Source organism: Anopheles nili, chromosome 3, assembly GCF_943737925.1.
Source record: "Anopheles nili chromosome 3, idAnoNiliSN_F5_01, whole genome shotgun sequence".
In the NCBI taxonomy this organism is placed as follows: domain Eukaryota; kingdom Metazoa; phylum Arthropoda; class Insecta; order Diptera; family Culicidae; genus Anopheles; species Anopheles nili.
The window spans coordinates 61,087,896-61,114,981 of record NC_071292.1 but is presented as its reverse complement, the minus strand read 5'-3'; the positions used below and the strand labels follow the sequence as shown (position 1 = coordinate 61,114,981).

The window sequence follows — 27,086 nt, the reverse complement described above, 5'->3', positions numbered from 1 at the left end:
GTGCTGTGGTCACGCCTTCGAAAACACGTGATCGAATTTGAGCCCACATCTCGCATTCTCCGTTCCTCGGTCAACGGTCTGGCTCTTGGTGACGGAGCAACGGAACTTCTCTTAAAGCTTCCAACGTCGTCGTTCAACTTTCAGGAACCGAGTGTCACTCGACCTGCAGCGTGACGTTCGATCTCTGCGAACGGATTAGACAGCCAGCCCGTTCGATTATTCATGGCTTTAACTTTTGCACATCATTTCATTTCGGATTTACGCTCAGTTTTTGCTCCACTTTCAGGCTACGGAAAGGTGGCGACACCGTCGACGCTAGCTGCACCCGGCACACCACCAATTCGCCGGCAGTCCTCGGGCCGAGGATTGGACGCACTCGTGCCACCACCACGCCAGGGTTCGTTCCGCGGTCGCAGCTCACCGATCAACCCGAACCCACCGGACAAACCGTCGTTTTCCGTGTGGAAGCGGCGCCCATCCTGGCCCGAGGTGGAAATTAAGTCCTCTTCCGGGTAAGTTCCTTCCAATCCGTTCGTTCGGCGCCACGCCATTCTTCCGGCAGCCATTTTTGTTCCATTTTCTTCTACGTTTGTCTTCTGTTTTTTTTTGTTTGCCCACTCCTCGCTCAAACCACGATCCGATGTGTTTGTTTCGTGTACTTTGTCATGGATATATCCTTTTAAATCCAATTTTCTCTTCATCCTCGGCATCGGTGTAACATCGTACCGTTTACTTATTGTTCGTTCTGTTTTTTTTTTCTTCATCGCTTCTTCTGTCCCCCATCGTGTGGGGATGTTCCCTTGGATTCGAATCGCCTGACTGGTTGCCTGACCATAATCGCTGGCGTTGTAAAAAGCAAATTTTCTCGCGTACGACCCATGCGCACCGAGTGCCAAAACTAAAAAAAGGATCTCGGGACACGGAACCGTCGCCTGTGGGCCATAAATCGATTTGTTCGATTTTGTAAGCAGATCGCTGGGCGACGTTTTGGGGGTGCGCTTAGCGTTATTTATGACGGTTACTTATTGGTCTATTAGTTGTTAAGCGTTTCTCGTTTCCTTTCGGTTAAACGCATTAATTTGCGACCGGGTACTTGCACTTAATTGAGCCTGAGTTATAGCAACGCTGCTGCCCGTGAGCCCGTGATGGTAGGCGGTGACCGATAATATGGAACCAGGCAGCGTTTCCTTCCGGAAAACACTTTTGACTTCTGCCCGATGATCCGGTTTGACCCACCAACTGGCAGTTTATTGAGGGAGGTAGTTTTGAAAATTGCCATTTGACCTTTGACTAACAAACTTAGGAGACCCTTGTAGGGAAAAATGCAACTTCTTGCCCAAAAAAGAAAAACACATGATTAAGCCCCGTTTGTAGTTTGAAGAATAATAGCTAAAATATGTCAAGTGTTCTTAATCCTTTTAGTAAAGTAAGTGGAATGTTTAAAAACGTTTTAACGCTTTGCCACAATTCATAGACATCTCGTATTTCATCAAAAACACCGTTTAATCCGTCTCGCCCGAATGAAACCCGACGTTCGTGCAACGGTTCGCTTAAATCAAATTATCTCTAAACCGTTCACGTTGAAACGACCGCTCGGCTAAACGATCCAACCCATGGCCGCGATGCCGCAATGTTTGGCGTGATTGAATGGACTTGGTGCGGCACTTTGGCCGAACAAAAGCCGGCCAAAAAACACCGGCATTACCTTGCGGGCATTCCATCCCTCGAGCTAGATCCACAGCGAGCCCGTTTCACACCCGCACGAGACACGAGTGGACACGAATATCCTGCGGCGATTTTCTAGGGTATCCAGCGAAAATTCATTAAACTAATTTCTTTAATCCTCAACTGGTCGGTTGGATGGCCACACCCAGCGCTAAACGGGCGCGCACCTCAACCGTGCGCACATCGTGCACTTGCACTCCGCAGCATTAGCGAGTTTTGCCGACGAAAATGGGCTCCCTTTCTTTGCCACCTACGGGTCGGCCGGTCCGGTTATGAAATGAAAGTCCAAAAATTGCGCCCGTGGGATGCGATACTTTGCTTCAGCGCCCAACAAGACGCCCGAGCAGCGCTACGTTTTCATAATTAGTTTTCGAAAACCACAATAAAGGGACCACCGAAACCAGCGCGCGTCGACTCACCGGCAAATAATACACCCGGCTACGCCCGTGTCATCCGCTGTAGACCGCGCTCGGTAATGTAATAAAACGCCAGAAATCGGATCTCACCGAGGATGCCATGTTGCTTCCGGTTTTGTACCACACTGCACCAGCTCGAGCTACCGTCGGCCAGTAAGACTGGGCCGGAAACGATTTCCGGCTAATCTGCGCCACGGTAAAACGTTGGGTAGCATATTTTCCATTCAATTAAATCACCAAACAAACTGGTTTTACATAAATTTTGCTGACCATCCAATTTTGGTGGACATGTTGGCAGGCCGAACCGAAGGAATAAACGAGCTCTGGCGATTGTGTGGGTGACGGAAACCGTGCATGTGATGCTTCCCTACCTGTCAACGGATTAGGACGAAATAAAAGCCGAACTTTTCCGCCCCACTCGGTGGCTTAAACCTACCGCACTTTCCACCAGTGTAATTTCCAGTTCCGTCTCACTCTTGTCATATTATTTAATGGCATCCTTTCATCGGCCAACGGCACACAAAGCACAATGAAAGGAAGGATATTGTGGCAATAAAAGCCCTCGTCTCGTCTTTTTGGTGGACCAGCAGGATGGGGCGGATTGTTATTTTATAATTGTTTCACAATTATGGTCGGGTTCGTCGGCCAAAGCCAGGGAAAACGGGAGCAATACCGGCACCGAAGCCAAGGGCTTAGTTTCTATGCGCTCGTCCGAATCCTTTTAAAAACCCTTGCCCACACTTGGCACGCTCTCTTTCTCGTTGCTGCCCATCCCGGCAGGCAGACAGGCAGGTGGTGGTTTCGATCCGATGAAAAACTCCCAACCCCCCTTTAGCGTAACAAAGAACCTGCGGGGATAATGTGAACGAATAGTGGCTCGACACACTTCCACATGTCCAGCGGGGGGTGGTTTGTGTGAGTTGCCTTCGTACCCGGCGGGACAATAAGCCACGGGAGAGGTTTTTCCGGGAAGTAATACGGGTGTCCCTGGGTGGTCCCAAAGCAGTCGATTTCATTTCATTCCGTTTCGATCCATTTCGTTCCAGTCGGTTGTCGATATTGCTAAATGGGGTGTGTCCTTTCCACGGCAGTTGGAAGGAGAATTGGCGTCACGCTGAAGGTAGACAGAAAGAATACCGACTGCCCCCGTTGTGCAAATGACGCGTCCAGCTGAGAAGGCTGCGTTCGTTTGTGTCCACGTCAGGCCTAATCTGATCGATTTCATCCAGAGTTTAAAGGTTTTGTTCCGCACCACAATAAGGCATGCAGCTCAATTAATGAGGCTTCTGAGTGCCTTTGGCTCGTGCAGAAGTCTGCTTACAGATGCGAGAGAAAAAAAAAACACGACAGCACTCCACTATCGAGTGAAAGCTCCCCTTGTAAAGCACCAAAATGTCGGGCATGAATAAATCATACCGTGTACACAAATCCTTCATACTCGCACCGAATAGTCACGATCGCTATGGCAGCGATGATGCTAACGAATGATTTGGCAGCTATAGCCTGGTGGGATTTTTTTTACGCAAGAAGAAATAAAAGAACGCCCCCTAAAGGCTTCCCATTTCTAGCAAACAAGGCACACCGAGTTGGGGTGCTTTCAGGGGTTTCAGGCACGCCTAGCACGCTGGCAGGATATGCGTGGAACTTTCTACCATTACCAACCGCTTCTCTGGCAACGCCAACGCGTGTGGGCGTCCGAGCGAGCGACCTTGTGCGCCATTACGATGCAGAGTGTTGGCTTCTGTTGGCAAATGGACAACACAAACACGGGCACGTTTTTATGGCTCCGTGATGTCCTCTATTTCCATCCCATTTCCGGCAGCATTCGACCCGGTTCGGGGTGCGGGTTTTGTGTGCTAGTGTAGTCAAATAGTAAACTCCCATCCATCATGTGGGATGTACTCGTGCATGGCGTGCACGCTAGCTATATAGTAGGTACATTAGCTTTCTGAGCTGAGCTTGCATGCTTCTATGCGCTTTTTTTTCTCTCGCTCTCTCTCTCTCTCTGTATCTCTCTCTCTAAACGACACATTAATTCTCCAAATGTGACGGAAATGTATTTGTTTCTCACTGCAACGTGCAACGTGGTGCAAGATTTTTTATGGTTGTTGTCGAACAAAGTTCTTCAAGCACATAAAGTTGAAGCGTTTTACACACAACGCAAGCTCTCAGCAGATGTTCGACCATTTGTTGACCACTGTTCCGTTGGGTAATCGTTGAACATTACTTACTCGTTTGCCAACATAAACCCTGCCTCGGTTGACATGAAGTCTGCCACACGTTCAGCTCAGCCAACAAGGCTCACAAATGCTCGCTGCAACGAGCCAAAATTCGCCCCAAAAAAAAATCCCGTACTCGCGTGCTTGTACTTCGCTAATATGCAAACTGACGGTCGGGTCAAACGAACCGCAACATATGTTGCGTTTTGTGTACCACAGCCCAGAGGGCAGAACATGGCGTTTACTGCAAAACCATTCATCAAACATTCCCTTCGCATTATCCGCCACCACACCCACCGTTCGAAGCATCCTCACGCAAGCACTCGCTGCCATCGATCTTTGTTTTGTGCGGTTGGCGTTAAGCTCGCGTCGACTGCTCGAGCATTCGGTTCGGGCTTTGGCACCGAGCCAAAATACTTCCGGCGGAACCTGTTGCCCATCCCGGTGCCACCCGCGGGTCGGTTTCATTTTGAGGCCACCTGTTGTTCGCCAGCTCCCTGCGTTCGCCATTACTGCATTTTCTTTCCTTTTCCGTTCCGTTGGATGGGTTCCGCGCCTACCCGTGCCGGTCATTAGGCGAACTGGAGTGGGTGGGTGGGGCAACGGGGCGCAATGCTTTCCGCCACATCCCTCCATTTCATGTCCGGCGGCACTCGAACTCGGTTGGTAATGAAAACGTTTGCTTCGTGCGTCCCTTCTCGTGCCACTGTTGGCCACGTAGCTTTTGCGTTTTCACCACCACCGTCGAATGCGCGAGTGCGTCATTTTCTTGCACTCATCGATGGTTTCAGCCGTCAAGCGTAGTACAGACGCACAATTAATTTTGCCGCCATCCATTATCTCGTCGGCGACATGTTGGCAACTGTGTTTTGCCTCCCGCGCATTTCCCTCGCAACACGGATTGGGAGTAACGGAATGCCCACGTGGCCGTTTTGCGTAGGCAACGCTTCGTGCTATACGGTGAAGCTGGATTTTGGGCCCAGGAATATAGCCCCGAGCTGGCGGAATTCGCAAAGGACGTGCTAATGAATGGTGCCCGGTTGGATTGCGTTTCATTTACTGCGTCCCGTTCCGGGTCTAGTAAAAATGTGCTCCTTTTAGTACATTATTAGGCCCACGTGAACGACGTGTTTAATAGCATGATGTGGCAGAAGTAATTAAAACTCGAGCGCCTAAATCGCGCCTTCTTCTTTTGTTGCTTGTTTATGAAACGGATCTATGACTCACATTCGTTTACGGAGAATATGCCTCTCTGTGAGTTTCAGTCTTGTAAAAGCTTTATATCAACACGCCACAGGATACATTCTATGCATATGAATTTCGCTCGGCGCTTTCTACGCGCGTTATACAATCGAACTAATCTTTGTCACTGTTTTCTTTTTCTCTCTCTCTTTCTTTCTTACACTATTATCTCGATTTTCTTTTCCATCTTGCTTCCTATGCTGGCTTCCCTGTGCCAATCTTTTTCGGCATGTGTTTTCCCACGAACTTGCTCCGCGTGCTAATCCATCCATCCCACCGCTGATAATATGCTTCTGCGGTTCGCGTCCTCACCAACATCACCCTTCATACGCCATCCCGTACACCCATCCACCCAAAAACCTGACCGCTTAACCACACCCGATTCCATCCTTCAAATCAAAAAATCAAACCACATTGGCCTTGGAAAATGGGAATGCCAATCCATAACAAACACGCCTACTCCCACACACTCTGCACGAAAAAAAAAACCCACCCCCAAACCGATGCAACCGATGCACGGACTCCCGGTTCCGCCAGTTATCCGTCGCGGGCTCCCTTGATAATGGTGCAACCAGTGGCCGAGGAGTGTTTCCTCGCCTCGCACGGTCCGAACGAGCATGGAGTGACGGAAATTGTGTATCGCTTCGACAAAATGAACCCACCCTATAATAGTGTCGTGAGTGCGAATAACAATAGGTAACGATTATGCAAAAAAAAAAACACCATACACCTAATGCTACCGCTACTGTTGTCCCGTTCTTTCTACCACCCACCCCCATGTTGTTTATGTACATGTGTATGCGTGTATGTGTGTATGTGTTCTTCTTACGATCACACTCCAGATCCTGCCGCTGGCTGTACTCGTTTCCGCATCCTCTATCGTTGTCGCAAGCACCACACAATAATATGTCACAATATTCACCCCGCCCACATTAAACACCCCCGACTCATACACACCCACACGGACCTGTTGGGGATGTGTCCTGTTTTTTTCTCCTGATGTGTCACCATAATGTGGACGCTCGTTTGGTGTTATCTTATTTCAGATTTCCTGTGTTTTGTGGGTGGCAAGCCGTTTAATTGCGTGTCCGCCGAAAACGCGGCCACGAGTGTCTTTCTCTCACTTCTATGTTTTTTTTTGTTCATTCTCTATCGTCACTGTTTCACCTGTTCTATCGATGTCGGTAATCAATGTATGTGATGTTGTTCCTCACGGCCATCTGTTCGTGTTCTTCCACATTCGAGAGAGGGATCATGCCGGAAGTGATCAGCATGATCTCGCAGTGCTCCCACTATTGTTCACATCTATTCCGTACCGTTCGTTAATTCGTTTCGTTTAGGCACTCATTGGCAGGATGTCATATCTGGTCGGGTGTAGTTACTCGGAGTTGTACATTTCATTTTGTTTATACAACTATTCTTAACTCTGATGTATAACTGTTTGATGGTTTCTAACTTTTCACCCTTATACACTTCAAAATCAAAATCACCATAACACATCACAGGTTGTATGATACTTGCATTTGATTTATCGTTAAACTCTCTTTCGTTTTTATTCGTTTACTAGAAAAAAAAAGTTAAATGATGTAATAATTACGATTGGAAACCATATTTCCCTCGTTGGCATCCTCTGTTTTGTCGGTACATGTTCAACATCGTTCAACTATGGCACTTAATCGATGTGCGTATACGTCGCTTGATGTTTACATTGTTTTCTATATGTCTGCTGTAAATGCTTGTAATTCGAGCATACCGTTTACCAGCCATAGTACTCGTCGTGTGGTATGCGTGAGTGCAAACGTGTACTCGATCGTCCGTGCTGGCTTTTCTGTGGCAAAGAAAAACATTACGGCACGGGAAATGAAACGAACAGGCCGGGAAGAAAGAAATAACAAAACATCTCCTGAACGGGAGGCGCACTGGTGCACCCCGGTCGTGAGATTCACTTTCTATGCAAATCTCCATTTAAACCTCGTTCGAGAGCGGCACGCCCGCAAAATGGAGCCGCAAAACAGGATTAAAGAGCCGTCACTGGCGCAATAGGAGCTCATGAATAGCGAAAGCGCAGAAAATGGGCCACGGCTAAGACGTGGTCAGAATGTGGCATCGCTCGCACCGCCGTCTTATCAAAAGCCAAAAGCTCGCCGTATTAATCCCCGAGGGAAATGACAATGTATATTTTTTGTGCCCTTCCACCGTGCAGCCGCGTATCGCTTGAGCCGCCTCTCTGCCCTACGCGTACTGATCTAATCAAGATCAAATTATGTAACGCTAAGCGAAGACAGAACCACCAGCTTCGAGGTTAATCAGACAATCTTAACAGAAGGTCAAGAAGGCAAGCCGTGCTTTCGTGAGGCATCATTGCAACAACGTCGTGTTGGAGTAATGCCTTTTTTTGCGCTTAAATTACTTAACGTTTCACCTCAGTGCTGTTTCCGATTGGCAAATTTCTGTAATCGCAGACCATAACGGCTTATTAATTATAGCTAATCTCGAAATTGGCATCTCGCCGTAACAAACTCACCCTTCGTTTTCGATAAGCCTTAAACGGGCTCACCTAGATTCATCGTCCAGTAGATTTTTTTACAGCACAAATTGAAGCTGTCTTAGCGCTCATGCAGACCGTCCAATTAGGTTTTCGTTTCGTTACGGGGCATCCATCTTGGGGCGTATCTACCACAACAGCTCGATGCAAATTCGCTCAAATCTTTTCACCATGGAATACATTATCCTTCCGACGGCCAGCAAAAGTGCCCGAGAGTGTTATCATCATCTCGCACGCTAAGGACATTCGGCATAGCAAATGAAGTGGAGCCATCAGCCGGTGTCAGCCTGAAGTGGTCGGTAAAGTAGCTCTGAGGCTCCGGAGCCACTTTACGGCTGTAAATTATTCAATCCTTTTACCAAAACGCCCGGCCTCAAGATGGGCGGCAAAGAAATGCAGCTAACAATTCATTTTTAAGCTCGTCCTCTTGGATGCCCAACCTTGGATGTGTCTGCAAAAGACAAAGCACATCTAGTTTGAAGATTTATTGCATTTGAAAGTTCGGGTTTTACAAATGGGCTCACGGATGAGCTTCCATTTTGGTTCCAACAGAAGATTGATCGTGTAAATAAAATGTAACATTTGCTCTTGGTTTTTCGCCAACAAGCAGTTGTTGACGACTCACTCCCAAATGTGAGATGAAAAGAAATTTTTTTACCTTCTAGAAATGGGTCCAATGGCTAGATTGAGTCCCTATCCAATCGCTTCGGCTCAGTCAGCATCACCAACAAATGCATGCAAATAGGGAAAAAAAAGGCAGACCAGAAAAGCTTTCAACTATTTCCACCTTGTTCCGTCCCGCGAGCCGAACGAGAAGCCGAAATAGAATAAATAATACCCACCGATTCCAACCCGATGATGATGTGGCACCTTTGAATTGATGTTGACGCCTTGGATATTTCGTTGGTGTATGCGTGTACAATGGCCAATTCTTTTATTTTGTCTTGTATACCCCCTTTCCTGTCCGTAATCGTTCACAAGTCACGAGAATCCCGTTTCGCCCGTCAAGGACCGCAAAGCCGGCTCGCAACTTACGTGTCTTACCGCTCACCGTTTCTTTTTCCTCTCCAACAGCGTGCAGGAGAACGATGGTTCCTACTTCGAAAGCTTCACTGCCCTGTCGTGGAAGAACGAGAACAGGCGCATGTCGGCGGTTCGGGCGGTGGAAACGCGGGCCGAGATCCTGCCCGAAAATGACACCGATCGCCTGCTGGAGGACGACATCGAGCGGTCCGAGCAGAAGGAGCACCTCTATCTGGACGTGCTGTACGCGATTGCCAACACCGTCGGAGCGCCGGCACCTGGCGGACAGGTAGGTTAATCGGTATGCCGCCGTGTCGGGTTTGTGGTCGTGGTGTGAGAACGAAGAAGAAAAAAATCTGAAGCTGACGAAGGCAACACTGCTAAGGACGAATTGGCTGTGGGTGTGTCCGATGCGATTTATTTTATGTTCTCGCTGGGTTCCCTGAGCTGCAGTTTTTTTTCGATATTTATATTCCTTTTCCCGTTTTGCAAGGATTAATCCTTCACTCGGAGAGTCGAACCTTTTTTTGACAAAATTCCGCCGCGATTGTTGCGATATGATTCGCTTCACGGTTTGGAACCTTCGGGAAATTAATTTGAAAAGACTTCGTTAGCGTGACGCTCGCTCTTCACGCCGCTCACCTGTGAACTCAACTCTTTCCGGTTGGCTGGCAGGAGCAGCTTTTTCGGCATATTCCGATCCCATTGTGTATCACCCATAAAAAGGGCTCGAGAGCGCTCTTTCTTACCCAACCTTGGCGCACCATTGTGACCCATTTAAAGACATTTCTTAAAAGCCAGTTTCCGTCCTTCCCGAAGCGTAGCGGGAACGACCGCTGGCGAGAGGCTTGGCTCGAGATTTTTCTCGCAATTTATCTAAGCCTCTCCCGAGCGCCCGCCACCCGCCAACGGGTATGCAAATGAAAATGGCCTTGTTAAACTTTCCCTGCATACATTTCCACATCCCATTTGCATTCTTTCTGCTGGCGAATAACATCTAAATGTATCCCAAGTTTTCCCGCCCAGTCATTGTCAATGGATGTAATTTGTGCTTTTCTTGCTGTGTCTCACGTATGCACCTTCTTTCCTGGCACTGCCCGTTGACTTTTGAATTGTTCAAAAGTCTTCTGCATACATAAGTGTTGAAATGGCCTATGCTCTTTGTTCTGCCTATGTTAAACTCCTCTTCTAATGCCTCTTCTCTTGGCCTGTACCTTTAAAAGTGACACTACTTTTCCACTTCTGTCACGTATTCGATCGTGAACCTTTTTTCTTTTTCTATCACTATCTCTCTCTCTCTCTCTGTCTCTCTCTTTCTCTCGCAAACTATCTCTTTCTACATCACTCTGTCTAACGGTGTATTTCTCTCTTTTTCTCTCACCGTATGCCTTATCATCCTAATTAACCGACTACTTTCCTGCACGCTCTTATGCCCTCGCAACGCATTGTCACCATTATGAAACGAAATAAAATGAACGCCAACCAACATGGTCCGTTGAATGGAAATAAAAAACACCTGCGCGGTGCACTCACCTGAAATTTGGCCCTTCTACCGAAAATCCAAAACCAAACTGCCTTTCCATCCAACGGTCGATACCAAAACGTCTAAATCCCCGGAATTGAACTGCTTGATCACAATATGCTGTAAAGCGACTGAAAGTAAATATGGCAAAACGTGTTCATTATATCTTCTTAAACGAATAAGATTTTCGATTGTTATCATACTGGTAGAAGCTGTAGAACTTTCCCGATAGCAATTCAAGGCACTATATTGATTAGAATATTTTTTGGTAGTTTCATAGAACGGTTAAAATCATTCCTATATGTCATTTCCAACCATTCATGATGCTATGTTAATGCCATTAGAATAGTTTGCATGCTCAGTTCTTCACTAAACCACTTAAACCATAAACACTTCCCTACGAGAAGCAGCGTTACACCAACTCTCTTTAGTTCATAGTACACAAATTTACTACGCCATTCATTTTGGATATTTACAGTTTTGGATGTTTTTTTGTTTTCTTTTTTTCAATCACAATTTACAAATGTGAAAAATTCAATCTCATCGCACACCTTTTGTTGCTCGTTTTTCGTTAGTTCATCAGTGCAGTTTTCCACAAACCGTCACAGAAGCTTTCGCACTGGAACCATAAAGTACAGGAAATGAGTTTTCATAGCATCAAAAACCAACCGGCGCCCCGGTGCGGCGTATGCATGGTGAACGTGAATGAAACGACGACTACATCCCGCTTATGGTAACAGCAGACACAAAAAAAACGCTCTCTAATTTTGCCCTCTGCTGGCGCTTTTCTGGCAGCAGAAAAGTAGCTTGAGAGAGAATCTCAACATCAGCGACCACATTGGCCTGTCAAACGTGCCACTAGCCTCGACGGATACACGTCCCCGTTGCGGCGTGATGGTGAACGTCATTTTGCCCAGATTCAATCCTATTTACGAGCACGTAATTGAAAGGTTTCCATCGAAAATCAACTACCCGGCTGCCAGCCAGCCCTGAACTGGTTTCATTGAATTGTCGCTCAAGGGCTTACCGTTTCCTCATTCCTGCGACGGCATAATGTAGCTTCCATCATCGTAAACCAGCGCGACCATATTGTTACGGCAAGGATGTCCTGGGTGCACCGGCACACCAGCTGTCCGGAAAAGATACATTTCGCCACTGCCACGCTTTTAACTGCAGGCGTCGTTTGACGTAGCAGAAAATATGCTGCTTGGCTAAAGAAAATAAAACGCAATTTGTCCCGAAACGGGCGAAATCTCTTCACCGATGTCTCATGCACTTGACGGTGCCGGTGACGGTATCCTCCGCCGAAGGACATTTTTGGCGTGTAAGGCTGCATGTTTATAAATCCTCTGTCCACCCTATTATTTGTTAATGTTCTTAGGGATGTTTCGTAGGCAATCTCGAACGAGCATATAAAGGCATATTTGGAAAATGGCATTCCTTTGTCGGCAACCCGTTTCCTTTCGCCGTCAGATCCATGAACCCAAACGGTCCTTTGAGCTGACTTATTGTCAAACTAGCGGTCCTCTGACCGAACGGGTTTTGGTTGGTTTTCGTAAGGGTTTAAAAGTCGCCGAAGAATGCACCGTTGGGGGTGTTATTAAAACCGTTTCGACCGTAAATATGCCTGCCCATGTTGAAACGGCACATTTTATAAACCATATCCTTGTGATGCTTGTATGCCCTAGCGAAATACTGCCGGGGTTGTGGGAGTGTGGTAATTCCCAAAATAAAAACCTGTTTTGTAACTCGATAGCGGCTGGGTTCGTTTGTGGTTGGAAAATAAAAATTTGCTTCTTTTCGTAGAACAAAACATAATCCTTACCCCATATCTGTTGCTTCGGGACGGCTAGCAACGCTCAACACTCCTGCTTGAATCCTTAATCAATCGGACATGGCCATGGTGTTTTCGACAATTTTATCTGTGCTTTCGAGTAGGCACTGTAGGTAGGCCCTTTTTTTCGATGTACGGCTACCATCCTTCGCATTCTACGATGGGAAACTGCACAGCAAAAATCTCCCCTTCAGAAAACACGACACTAGTGTCAGCCACCGGCTCGAATTGCCTTCGCCCGAGAGCTACGCAGCAATGCCCATTCAGCCCTCAAACCGGTATTTAAGTAGCGTGGGATTTTCGATTTGCGTCACCAATGGGTCCTACCGAGCACAAACCTTCAGTAACCGAGATCCCACGTACTCGTCCTGATGGTTTCTGCAAGAGAGAGAGAGAGAGTGAAAAAAAACACAGTCTAATATGTCGTCAACGATAGCGAGTGTCTCACCTTCCTCGATGGCTTTGGGAAACTCACATTTCATGCCTTGCCGTGACGCAAACGCGTTCGGGTTTTGAAGCACTTTACGCACGCTTATGCCCACAGCATACATGCAGTGGGTCTCGGTTCGTGGTAGGAATTCAACCAGCAGCTCAAAATATCATTTAACAAGCAAATAATATTTCGTTGTACAGCGCAACCGAACCGCCGTAATTTGGATCGTATAATGTTTTTGATTATATTTCATCTCACCTCTTCGCGTCGTTTCCGGTTCCGCGAATCGTCGAGCAAACGACCGTTAACACATGCGACTACAGAGCGGCCACCGGCGGCTAACGTTACGATTTGCACGTAACGCTGCAATAAAATCCAAAAACCTCTCCACCGTCTCGCGGAAACATCCGTCACGGGGCGTCTCGTACGAATATTCCAGGCGAGCGCACAAGCCAACGCGCGTACGTTTGCGCATTCACCGGGAGTGCGGGATATTAAATTTGCGGAAGCGTAAAACCATCAATTCTTTGTTATTCCTTGTTTGTACCTGCACCAAATACGAGGGCCACGACCGACGGCGCGATGTATCGCGTTCCATCGCGGTAAAGCTTGTCGCTGGCTTCGAGTTGCGGTGGAGCTTCCTAAGCCAACGAACCCGCACGCTCCGCACGTTATATCGAGCCGGAAGCCGTAAGTTCGCGGTGTGCTGCCGCTCTCAACCCAGCGCATCACGCATCCGGGAAAAACTTCGTCTTCATTGCCAGCGCCGGAGGTGACTCGTAGCAGTATCTTTTTCGTTTTTTATCCCTCCCACTCGACGGCAGTAAAACTCAATCCGAACGGAACATGAAGTGGATCGGAAAAATGGAATGGAAACCAGCGAGGGAAAGAAAAAGCTCGTTAGAACATCAACAATACATTCGCGGACGGGTGGCATCTGATGCCGATTGACATTTGCATGTATGCATGGCGCAATTTCAATCTGATCGGCGGTTTTTGCACACATTTGCCAGCTTCCACTTCATTTTCATTTTCGGTTATCCTGTAAATAGAAACTGTCTGTGGTGGTTTCCTCTTTCTTCGTTTATCAATGGCGGGTCGCTGATGGCCGCTTCTGTAGTTAGCGCTAAAGGAAACCATGCATTTAACCCGTCTTGCTCTCGCTTCATATGGTAATGCTTTAACAAATCATCCCCACCAAGTATCATCGTTGCGGTGTGTTAACATGCGCGAGGATTGATTCAAATGCTTTGTAGTGTATATGCTGTTCAAATTCGCTTTGTTTGCAGAAGAGAAAGCAATTGCTACATGTTGACTTTAAAAAAAACCACACCGGTCTGATGCACACGTTTACCTTTCCATCCATGCGCTCAACCTCATCACTCATCGTGGCGTTCTGTGCGGAATTTCATGCTGCGGTTGGAATCCAACATAAAAAATCCCCCCACAACAACAACACAAATCCACGCCGCGGCCAAACAAACGCAGTTTGCGCACTACAAAGAAGAGATGTACCTTCAGGCGCAGCGCGTGTTCAGCGTGTCTGCCGACCGGCACTACCGGCTGCTGCACGCCGCCACCGAAGAGAAGCCCAAAATCATCGTGCTCACCGTAATCGTGCAGGAAGCGGAAGGACTCGAGGCGAAGGACGCCAACGGTGAGTGTAGCTTTCCCTTTATTATCACCGTCCGTCGTTTATCTGTCCGCAGGTGCCGTGCCAGAGTTTGATGCGAAGCTGTTTCACATCGTGCGTTGCTCTGGACGGCGGACGGGCCATTTCCGTCCGTACGAGAGTAGCCTGTGGACGGTTAAAGTTGCCCTGAATGTTATTAAACTTGAGCATTGTAGGGAACCTGGTTCTTTTGCAAGGTGTTACGAAGTCATCAACAATTTTTGTGTGTATTATTTGTGCTTCGATTTAAGCGAAACAACGGTTATGCTTACTCCATGCCACCAAAGGGATGGCATGCTCGATTCTGCAAGCAATAACAAACTCTACCGCCATTAAACGATCAGCAAGGTATTGCTGGCTAAATGCTAAAGTACCGACATGTTTCGTAAAGTGCAATATTTTCTACGGTGGTTGTTTATCCTCACCTTGGGTTGGCTTTATAACGTACACTCACGCCGGGCGTGAGGCAAACGACTAGCTTCTTGCATCGTTGCAAAAAATAAAGAAATGAAAACTCGTTCCCCGGTGGGATCGAGGACCATAAATTAATAAAACACAAGTGTCCAATATACAAGCGAACAGCATTCCCTCCCTCGAGTGTCTGAAGAGATACTTCCAGCATGTTACGGTGACACGAGTGTAACATATTTTTCCCCGTTGGAAATCAATTTCGACGCTCGTCCTGTGATGAAAGTAACGATCCAGCCACAAAACGTTAAATGATGAACTGGTACTTGATACACGTTTTTTTGTCGGGAAACTCTCTTTACTCACACAAATTGAGGCAGTAGCTATAAGAAGCAGCTTATGGAAGTTGTTGCCTAAAGCTGCTGCATGCGTCATCGCATAATCGGAAAACAACCGTATAGCTTCATCGCAGATGGCGCTGATAGGTTCCTTGGAAGAACAACTATTCGTCGGGATTTTCTCGCACCGAACAACGAGAAGTTCGTCCACCGCAGGCCACAAGCCAAAGTGAATAGGGAGGCCTATTTTTAGAGCCCATTATAATACGGAGAAAGCCGGTGGCGTGGGAGCGCGCCAAGTCAAATTTGTGAACGTCCGAACGGCCTCGGGTGCGAAATGAAAACACGCGCAAAGAAGAAGAAGACAGACTCACAAAAATGAAGTCGACCATCCTGCACCGTAATCAGAGATTTACGGAAGCGCGTACAGCCGCACACCCTGTAAAGATAAGCAGATTTCCATGGTACGGGGCGTGGACTTACCATAAATACCGCGCCGAGGCTTCCGAAACACCATTAACGCCTCGCAGGTTTTTTGCCCCACTCTGCATGTGCCGCGGCTTGGGAACAAGCGTGAGAGAAAGGCTTTTTTTCCTGCCTATAGCAGCTTGCATGAAATCCTCTTCCAAATGGCGACCGATTGCTGCTGGCGATTGGTGCGGCCGAAGCAGTCGCTGAGCTCGCCCCATCTCGGCCCCAACATTTATACCTACAGTAAAATGATTAGCCAGTAATTGGGTAATTCTTTTACGCACATTTTTTTTGGGTTTTGTTGCTCTCTCAACAATCCCTCGGCACCAACCGTTACGATGAGAGATACGGCGTTGCCATGGCAACACACCATCCGAGTGCGAGATGGCATGCTTCAAGCAAAGTTCGGCTACTTCACGCGAAACATTGTTAATGGCTGTCAGGGAAAGCGCTGCAGTAACAGTAGCGGCGGGTCGTAAGGTTTTCTTAGGGGATTTTTCTTTTCCTGTCCGTCATCATCGCCACGAGCACGAGGGTCTGGGTGCTGAAGCGGCAAATATGGAGATGGCGTGAAGGAGAAAACGTAACAAAAAACGAGAAAACGAATGAGCATTGATGTTCCGGCGCTTCGGTCGATGTGCTTCAGCTGGGTAATATTCTTCAAAACTTTGCTAGTTTATTAATCGCTTTGTTGTTAGCGTTGGAATCGTTCCGTGAAGCTATTATTCTTTTCGAGGCAGAAAAGTTTCTTCTTTTTTGAAAACCCAAATGGCTTACGAGAGATTTAATTGGATTAAATTTGAGCCTACAGTTCCGGTGCTGGACTTCCGCGAACACATCCATTATGGATTTATTTTACCTATACGTGGAATATGAAAATCATTTCGCAAAAATGGTTCTTCATTTCTTCTCTCTTTTCCACCCGGTAGATGCCACTAATGAGAAAATTCATTGGGTTTAAAATTTCGATTAAAAATCAACACTTTCAAAGCTTACCGTTCTAACTAAGTTCGTTCTCCCTGGTCCCACCGGCTGCTATCTCGTATGCCACAGACAGTTAATACCCATTCCGAACCAAGCTTTCACCTATAAGTTCTAGTGGCTTTTCTTCCCTCGTGAGCCATTTTCCCACCCACGGAACGACTGCAGAGAAATTGCTGCGAGAGATTGGGAAAAAGTGGAAAAACTTCCCCGCAACGTTCTCGGCCGTTCACGCCGTTCTCGGTGGCGTCTCGTCTCATGCTTCGCCCATTTCACCAGGTACAAGCGGTAAAACAGAATGAAACCCTTCGTTCGAGACACAACCGGAAGCCACCAACGGCCCCACATCATCCAGGCCTACCATCCAAGCCACGAGGATTTAATTTGAAGGTGGAGAAAATTGAAATTATCGATTATTTTACTGGTTTGGTGGGACTCGCGGTGGGATATCGGATCGGAAGCATGTGCACTACCGTACCGAGGGGTTGATTGGTGAACTTTTATCATCATTATAGCAGTCGAAGTAGCGGAAGTGAAAGTATTCGCATGCCACGTCAAAGTCGATTTATGAGTCAGTGCGAGTGATGAGGGGCTCTTCGTGGGTGTCTTCTTGACTTCTTGACGAAAACACATTAAGAACCGTTGTCGATCTTGCCAAAGTGAACATCTTCAACCTGTGTGCCCAAACGAGAGCGTAAAGATGTTATCATCTTTCCACGGAGTTGGTTTATTCCCTAGTGGCAATTAAAACGAAAATTTACCACTGCTCCGATGACACTGCGTGCCAAAGCGCTCATGCGTTATCCCCGCGGAAAAATATATCTTTCTCATATTTCCTCTCGCAGGCTATTTATAGACCCGTCGACAATAATCGTCTCGAAGTTACTTTAGTGGCGTCCTGCAACCGATCAGCGGGACGCGCACGTCCTCAGCGTGCATTTGCCTGTCGGTTTCCCGTCCCGATAGTAGTTTGATTGGGAAGCGAATGACGCACACTCTCGCTCGAATGGCTGAATGGCGCTTAAATAGCCTCCATTGCGGCCGCTTTGGCGAGAAAACTTTCTGCCCCGACCGACGCCGGAAGTGGGAAGCCTGCTTCAGGATAGTAAACACGTACATTCGACAGACGACAGACCTGCGGATAGATGGATCCGACAGGGTCGACGCTTACGTACGGCGAGCACGGCTCGGTGAGTGTGCAGCCAAGGATACTCGCCCGCAAAAAAGGTGTAGCAGAGAAGGGAAGCAAGTTGAGGTGGATCCGTAATCAAACAACCATTTGGTCAGCGCTTCACGTCTGTATTTTTACGTGCGATAGAGCGCTACGTCTGGCAGGACGCTTCGCTGACTCGCACTACCTTTAGCCGATGCCATTCCGGATATCCGGAAGAGTCGGTATCGATGTTTCGAACTAGCGGAAGGAGGAACGTGAACGACGGCATTGAACCGTTTTCTTTCGCTGAACGCAACGGATTACGGGCCGGATAGGCAAACGATCCAGCGAAACGTCCGTGCCTTTTATTTCCGCCCATCGAACGAGCCCAAATGGTACGACGCTTAGATTTTGGCTACGACGTTACGATATTCATGTCGCAAGCACCATATCGTTTTGTGATTCGAGTGGATTTTTCTTTACGGATAACGTTTTGTTTTAAATAATATTTTTTGTTATCATCCCCACATTGTAGAAGCAAATCGTATGTTTTCAGCATTGTATCAAACTATTTATTGCTCTTTTACGGCGCCTGAAAAGTGATGGAAACGTAATATAAACGTAATTTTGCAAATATCCATGCGGTTGGTTGGTTCATGGGCGCTTCATTCAGCATTCAATGGACCGTGCTAAAACACGGAATGGTGACTGAAAGCTGACAGGAAGGAAACGATTCACGTCTGGAGAAGAGAAAATAGGATCATGGAAACGCTTTATCGCTCTCCCATTCACAATACCCGTCGTGCAGGACCAAAGCCTAGCTGGTGATGGTATGCGAAAATTTTGGGCTTCGAAAAATCCTATCCCTTTATCCAGCATTTATCTTTCAAATGCTTCTTTTCGACACGAATACCTGAAGCAGTGCGGTGGAGAGCTTTTGTGAACGACACCGACGTAAAATCTGCTGTTGTATGTCTCTTGGACGTTTGGCGGATCCGACTTTGATTGATTGAGCACTATGACGACCGTTTGCACCTGTTTCTGTCATAACTTTGGAGAAATTTTCGTCGAAATGCTGACGTTTGCGATTTGGGAGAATGAAATAAAAGGCAACTCACTTCATGCCTGTAAAACACCAGGCGTATTCGTTGTTTCAAAAACCACCAGGCGTCTCCATCAGGGTAAAATACACTCTAAGTGGATTACTTCTTTGCGAGCTTTATATTTATTATGATCATTGTACGAACAAATCTTATGACTATTACGATAATTCTAGCCCAGCTTTAGTAGAAATGTATAGACAGCTGATTCCTGATTCATCATTGATTAAAGTATGATGTTTGTCCACCCCTTCAAACCTTTATGAATGGAGCGTGGCTGCTCATATTGAAACCATTATCAATGGCAAGCGAATTAACCTACCAATTCCATTTTTAGGCTCCCTTGTGGTCACTAACCCTCAATTAATTAGATATGGGACCCGTATATGACATTCTCCCCGACGTCTTTATGGGGCCTCATAAGATTTAAGATGATTATTGGCGTTCATTCATGAATAATTTGATTCAACACGAAATAGTTCATTATCAGTTTGATGAGAATTTGAACAATGGCGTGAGTATTCAACAACACATAATTCATTCATAATACATCTGCATCGTATATCATTATACCTCAAACGATATACTATACATGGTGACAAACATATTTAATGTAAAGTTCTATTGTACTTCTTAGTTACGTTGTTACCAAAATCAAATATATATAACGGATTTGGTGACAAGTTAAAGAAGATAAATTTGGCACGAAACAAAAGGAACAGAGCTTTTGAATGTTTTAAATAGAAAACCTAAATTGCAAATATACCTCCGTCTCTGTTTTCCGTCGTCTTGTTTGATACCAGTTCTTGGCAGTCAGAATGTTGTAAGAGACCTGTTTTTAATTTCAAAACCTCAACTTAACCTGCTCTACAACTGGCATGATTAACAAAGTAATTCATTTTCTTGGGGTGTTATTGGTTTCGACCCGGCGTCGACAAACGTGCGCTGTGTATTAAGCTCGTCAAGCCAGCTTTTATCTTTCGTGGATGTTTGGCTCGAAGTAATTTGCATTAGGAACCTCATCGCTCAACCGTACAGAAACCATCTTAACAGAACACAGTACGTACCCAACGTTGTTCAACAAATTGTCTTTCTTAGTCAAATATATTTTGAAGTAGCTCGTCGCAAAATCAGCAAACGTTAACGTGTTACCGAAAAAATGCTTGAATTTCTTACCTGTCACAACAAAGAGCTATTTTGGCACCCGCGGTGAATAAATTTGTGTCAGCCGCAACGATCTATTGCTTCATGACTTTTCATTTCAATCAATCATGCACAAACCATTCAATGAAAAAAATGAATAATAATAAAATTCCTTCATCGCTGTCGAGAATGAAGTGCAGCAAAAGATTAAGTGCAAGAGCAACGTAAGAAAAAGGCTTCGCTTCGATCTGCGGGGCAAATTGCACGACTAGCCGCATTACTGCCGTGAAAGTCTCTCGAGACCATTAGCGGCTGATGGCATAAATTGAACTCAAAAACTCACTCAGCTCGATGCAATCACTCCAGCAGAGGTAAAGGACGGTAAAAAGGCAGAGTACAGTGTTGTTTATTTGCGCATTCCAGCAATCAGGTTAGACAAATTCTCCCAAGCGTTGATTGAATAAAATATTCTAAATGGAAGTTGAAAGATTCCGTAATGAACTTTTAAATAAATTTAATATTTATGTTAAAAGAAAATTACGAATAAATGTTGAAATTCATGGCTTTCAAACCCCATAGTTATATTGTTTTATGGAGTTGATTCATAAATCAGCTGCGATATTTTCTTGTTGTTCTACATATATGTTTTTATGTGAATACTAAAGTTTTATAATGAGTATATGAATGGGCATAATATGGCTCATCCTAAAACAGCACATTAATACCGCGTATGTTGAATATCTAACGCAATTATATACCCACTGCTTCCAAAACTCGCCAAGTTGGTTCTTTAATTTATTGGATTTATGGAATTTTACCCGAACTCAAGCCCATATGCCACTTTTTTGAGTATTGTGTTCAACTTTTCGTAATCAACGAAATAAAAAACAACTTTCCGATACGGATAAACACATAATTAAATTCTCGTTTGCCTGCATCCGCGGGAGCAAACTTTTGATAACCAATTCACCCAGCATGTTGAAAGAGCACATAACCTTTTTTCTAAACAAGCACCGCTAGACACACAGAAACTTTATTAACTCACGGAAACAGCGGAGCAACCATGGCGTGCGCATATTTGTTGAGTTTCTGGCACAATAACACATTGCAGAGCGGAATCGACCATTATAATACGAGTTGACCCAAGCATTAGCAGTATTCAAATATTGAAAGTTTTGTGTTATACAGCAGTTAGCAACAGTCATCATTTCATCATTTGTTTATAACATACATCATTATATGCTAACCATTTAGTTACAAATGGATATATACTGATCAATAACATTATTGATACGAAATAAAATACGTTCCAAAACGATAATACCATGTAGATATGTTTTTCGAATCTCGTTTATTAAAAAAAGAGTGAAATTAATCATTGAAATTGCTATTTTCTTGAAAGCTGCATTATATCTGCTGACATAAAATTGTTCATCAAAAATGTTCACCATAACGAAGCTTCAAGGAAAAGCGATACTGGTCTCTGTTTTCTGCGTCACTACACTTTTTTGATTTATTTTTATAATTATTTTATCAATCAACATAATTACATATTTTAAAACACACTACGCTCGAAGTGAAATTCCAACATTGCTATCGTAATTAATTAACCTACTACGTCATATCATCTCCATTATGATGGGTGAGAAATTAAATTAATAAAAACCATCACTCACATGCATTTCAGCGGAATCTTTCCACCCTCAGGTCATACATTTTTGCTACTGTATTCACTGGAATATAACGATAGTATTTTTGAGCATCCATTTTTTGCTCTGTGCCGCAGCTGATATTTTAAGCCAGGGTTTATGGTATAAAAATACATTTTTGCTCATATAAATAGCGTTAAATATAGATGTGGGGCTAAACATCTTTATGAAAAGGCCAGCATTAAAGCAGCTGGGATTCCGGGCTCATTCAACGTCCTTGCCCAGATTTCAGACACCGCTGCGAGCGACGTTCCGCGAAGCTGATAAATCATCATAATTTTCTTCGCTCCAAGAACAAGTCCCACCGGTCAGTGAGCACTGCGGGATCGTCAGCATCTGCTCGCGGGTCGACCGTGACCGGCAATCGGGGAAGGCGTCGGTTCTGCCCATTAGTGCTGATTGATGATCAAGGGACACGGTTCCATTTCGGTCGAGTCCACGCGTACATACCTGACATAACCGGTGGCACCTTTGAAGTACCGAGCACGATAATATCCTTAGCTCGCACCCTTCGACGTTCATCTCGCACGCATCTTCATCACCTGCTTCTGGTGGACGCTCTTTCCCTCGCTTGTACGCGGTTCCCGTATTTAGGCTCCACCGATTTGCGTTTCCATTATGGACGGGTTCCTATCAGCAAGGCGACATCTTTTAGATTACGCTTTTTTATCTCTCTCTCTTTCTCACTCTTCCTGTTTCTCTGCTTGCTTTATTTGCCCTTTCGTGCAATCTAATGCAGCACCCAATCAAAAACCCGTTGTGCTCAGACCGAGCGATGGGCTTGACTTGCGAAAAGGTCCCTTTCTCGGGCCGATGGTTTATGATGGTGCGAACGTGAAACAAAAAATCTGCCCATTGCGTGTGGCTACTACAAAGGCAGGCTTCGCAAAAGGTCCCGGAAAGATGGTATCGGTTGATAAAAATTTTCTCCCTGGACGCTTGGTGGTGTCGGGTGGGATACAGTTGTTAAAATGAAACGTTGAAAAGCTTGGCTACCTGTCCCAGAAAATGGGATAACATCTTTATTGAACCTCGGGCGCAGCGGGTCGATGGTGTACGAAATATTGCCGAGCAAATAGTTACATTTGGAAATTCATTTGTTTCACTTATTCTCGCTTTCCTTGCTACACACACAAAAGCAGCTTTTCTTCAACAGAAAAAAAAACGCTCACAAAAATCCCCCGCCGGCGAACGATGGTCAACCTGGTTCCGGCTCTCCGGTGCCTTAAGCTGCAGATGGCAGAAGCAAATGTTGCGTGTTCGTGCTTACCGTAATCCTGCAACTTATCTCCTTGTCCCGTCGGTCACTCTGCCTCGTCGGACGACAGCTGCTACATTTAATTACACTCGATGGCGAGCCGGATCGGATCAATTTGTTCGCATTGATGCCGTCTTAAGAGCTGACGGCAGCCCACACCAAGACCGGCCGATAACAGTGACCATGCTTTGCGGTTGGCTTCGTCCTTCTTCTTGCGATATGTCACACCTACCCGCATTGGGCGTAGAGCGCAAAGAGAAGAAATGCGTGTAATACACCCATTAATTTTCCTGCCCCATTCAACACGATCGGATCCGGCAGCAACGTTGCCCGCTATCGATATTTAATGATATTGATTTTTATGGTTTCGTCGATCACATCCCAAGAATAATCGCTTCAAAAACGACAACGTCCCGATGGGTCTGCGTGTTTGGTTTTAAATGGACTAGCGGTGTTTTGGGTTTGAACTTTCACACAAATTGGGTACTTTTATGGTGAACTTCACAGGTCACCTAATCTGAGCTAGCTTTCTCATTCTCTTGATACGAGAATCGGAACATGTCCATCAACTGTCTCCAATCATCACGTCCTGTGTGAAAGTTTACGTAAACCCATGAAAAGCCCGTTACCTATATGATACCCAAATAGGGCAAACAACAACAACAACAAACACTGGCACAAACCAACTAAACGACAGCGCATTAGGCTCGATTGCGCGAGCGAACCGCGAACGGGATGGTGGGCGGAAAGATCGAAAAGCAATTTAGGGCGCCATCCCCGAGATAAACCGCTTACTGCAATCCATTTCCATGGATTAGGGGTACGGTTTCCGTTTCGTTTCGCACACGGTGATGAATAAAACCAAAAGGCACCAGGCGCCTCCATCGGCACACAACCCGACCGTGGAACTGTGGGAGTAGCATAAAAACAGTCCAATTCCCTGGCCTTGAGGTGGGCTGAGTTTGCACCAAAATGTGTGTTGGCAAATGGAGACACAAAAGAGAGAGAAAGAGAGAGAGAATGCTCACCGACGAAACACCACAGGAAGTGCCGTGTAAATCCTTACGCACGCAAATTCAAAACTCATTCATTTAATCATTTTCGTTTCCGTTTGATTGTTGTTGCGATTACACCCACATCGGTGCTGGGTCCCTTTGAGCTTTGCCTTGTTTCTGATTTTTCGAAATCATTTCCCGCAGTTCGCGCACGCAACCGAACTGCCATTTCCCTTTATTATCATTGCGCGATCCTTCCGCAATTGTTCACCGGGTGCGGCCGCGTTTCCAACCCACCGACTCAGTCAACCATTTTAAGCGATGTGACGATTGTTGCCGGTCGATGGTTACGCGTAAAATGCGAGTGGAAAGCAGGGAGAAAATAAAAAAAAACGCCGCACACAGCCATACATAACGCAGCAAAGATCACAGGCTTTGGTGGTCGAAGTGGAGCTTAAACGCGGAAACCCGCCTCCAGTCATCCGTCAATCGCATAAACGTTAACCGTTTTCCATCGCACAAAATGGCAGTGTAATAAAGCGAAACGCCGGAATAAGCCGGAAGCGCTCGTGGACCAGTGGAACGGGGGCACATTTATAATCAAATGACAATAATGCATGGCCGGCGGGGAATCCAGGGGGCGTTTCGGGCGCCGTGGGCTAAACTTCAGCTGCCCGGTTTGGGGCTATTTTTTTCCTTTCCCAAAATCAGCATGGAGCAGGGCGTGTAAGCCACTCAACGGGAAAGCGTTTCGTTTGATGACGGAACGGTTTCGGAAATGGTTAACTGCAAAAAAATGGACCCTATCAATGGGGGGCGGGCGACCGCTGAGGACTATGGCAGGACGTTGGGGTGGCGCGTCGGATGAAACAATATTTTTTATGCGACCAAATCAGCTTTTTTTAAGGCGATGAGAGGATACGAGTTTTTTCTTTAATTTTATTCCCCCGTTTTACGGGTAGCCTTCGGGTGAACTCGCGCTACCTGCGAGCCACGGTTTCATGGAACAGGCCACAGGAATGGTTTATCAGCGTGACCGGGATCGCACGGCCAAAGAACTTCCGGTTTCATTTCATGGCAATCTTGACGGTAGCTCACTTCCGGACCCGCTACACCCGGAAGCCCGGCCGACCTGGCTTAGCCAGAAGATGAGCTTTTAATGACGGACAAATGCGTGCCACAAATGTGTGCGTTTTCCTGACCTACACATTAGAGATATGGCGATGACGCATCAAAACCACCCCTGTATGGTTCTGTGAGTTTTTCAAAGTGTCAATTCATGATGTCGGCTCTCAAGGGTCTCTGGACGGTGATATATTTTGACAATCAATTTACATAACAACAGGCTTGTTTTATTGTTTTTTTTTTCACTTTGTGGGTAATTAATGACATTACTGTTTATTTATTTGTCATTGAAAGTGTAACAAATTCATTGACTGACTACAAACTCCGAACGTGACTAGCTTGCTTCGCTATCGAGCGCTGTCACGATAGATAGAAGCCCACAGGAAGCGATACGATACCGCTCCATTTTGTGAGATACAGCGCACAAAAACGAACCTCCGCCGTTACTTCATTCTAAACAAAAGGAACTGTGAGGATGCGGAACACGTAAAAAAAAGAGAGCGCTTTCCATTTTCCATCCCGCGCGTTCGCATTTCCTTCATCTTTATTGTTTCCAGGCGCATTTTTCTTGCAGCTTACGCTTGCGAAACACTTCGCCACCTGTCATCTATCTGTAAAAAAAACCCCCAGCCACAATCCACGCCAGCTGGCGTAGGACCTTCACAACCCACGCCCTCAGCAAGCCCCAAACAATGCTGCTCCACCGACCGGAAAGGGCCCTAACTAGTGTAACGGTGAAAGCGAGCACCGATTGTCCGCAGATTGACGCTTACAATACAATCAGGCCAATACTTCAACACCTCGGCGCTTTCTGTTCCGAGGTTTCCTCGTTCCGATAGCTACATCGTGCTCCCACGCGCTCGGTTCGATAAAACAAGCGAATGAATGCGGTGCTCGGTGCTCGAGAGTCTGCGAAACCGATAAGCGACTTTTATTAACTGTATTCTAGCCAAGCCACAAGCCAAGCACACCCGTTTGGCCACCCCCGTCCGGGAAAGCCCATCGTTTTGTTTATCGTCCCAGGAAAATGGTCCTACCTCGAACGCGCAACCGAGCGACACGAGCATGGGCTGTTATTAAATGTACTCCAAGCACCAGTCATCGATAGGCTTTCGCTGAGCGTATCATAACGGGCAGGCGAGCGACCTGCCCATTGACAGAGGAGGCTTTTATTTTATCCGACTCCCCCTTGGCCGTACGGCGCCCTTTGTGGAGTCTATCGTTGCATTACGCGAATCGACGTCGCGTGTTCCGAATATAGCCCACGTTGTTCAAGGCTTTTTGGGAAGCCTCACGGTCTCGTCGTAACCCGTGCCATCGCCGTGATTCGAGACAACGCACAAAGCAGCAACCCGGCTCGTTGTCAAGCCACCGTTGCGAGCTGGTCGAATATTCCACGGTATAATTAATCACCGGGACGTGCCGTGTCGGGGGCTGCATTGTTATTGGGAGCAGTTAATGCTGCCGGGCTTTCGAGGCAGCGTGCCGAGGGAGTAACATCGGCTGATTGGGACCCGCAACGACCGCACCATGTTCCAATATCGTCGATACCGGCTTCCGATGGCGAGGTTGTTCCGCTTCTCGAGCGCAGGATGGTAATCAGAACTTCATCTCCTGCCGCTCGTGAAGCCGGTGGCGAAGCAGCGTAACAATGGCTTCCAATAACGTCGAACGTTTTGGCGTTGTGTCGGGGGAGAAAATTAACTCCCTACCTGAGCTGGTTTGGCAGAAACTTGAAGTAAATATTTTATACCACTCTCGGTAACGCGTAGGT

General features: G+C 46.4%; 1 protein-coding gene across 1 annotated transcript in view; it reads left to right on the top strand.

Moving 5' to 3' along the window:
* Nucleotides 1-27,086, top strand: part of LOC128725598 (BAI1-associated protein 3) — a 38,311-nt gene that overhangs the window by 6,404 nt on the left and 4,821 nt on the right. The window contains exons 2-4 of the mRNA XM_053819356.1: nucleotides 287-512; nucleotides 9,222-9,459; nucleotides 14,448-14,616. Coding sequence (XP_053675331.1) covers nucleotides 287-512; nucleotides 9,222-9,459; nucleotides 14,448-14,616 — 633 coding nt within the window. The remainder of the gene's footprint in view (nucleotides 1-286; nucleotides 513-9,221; nucleotides 9,460-14,447; nucleotides 14,617-27,086) is intronic.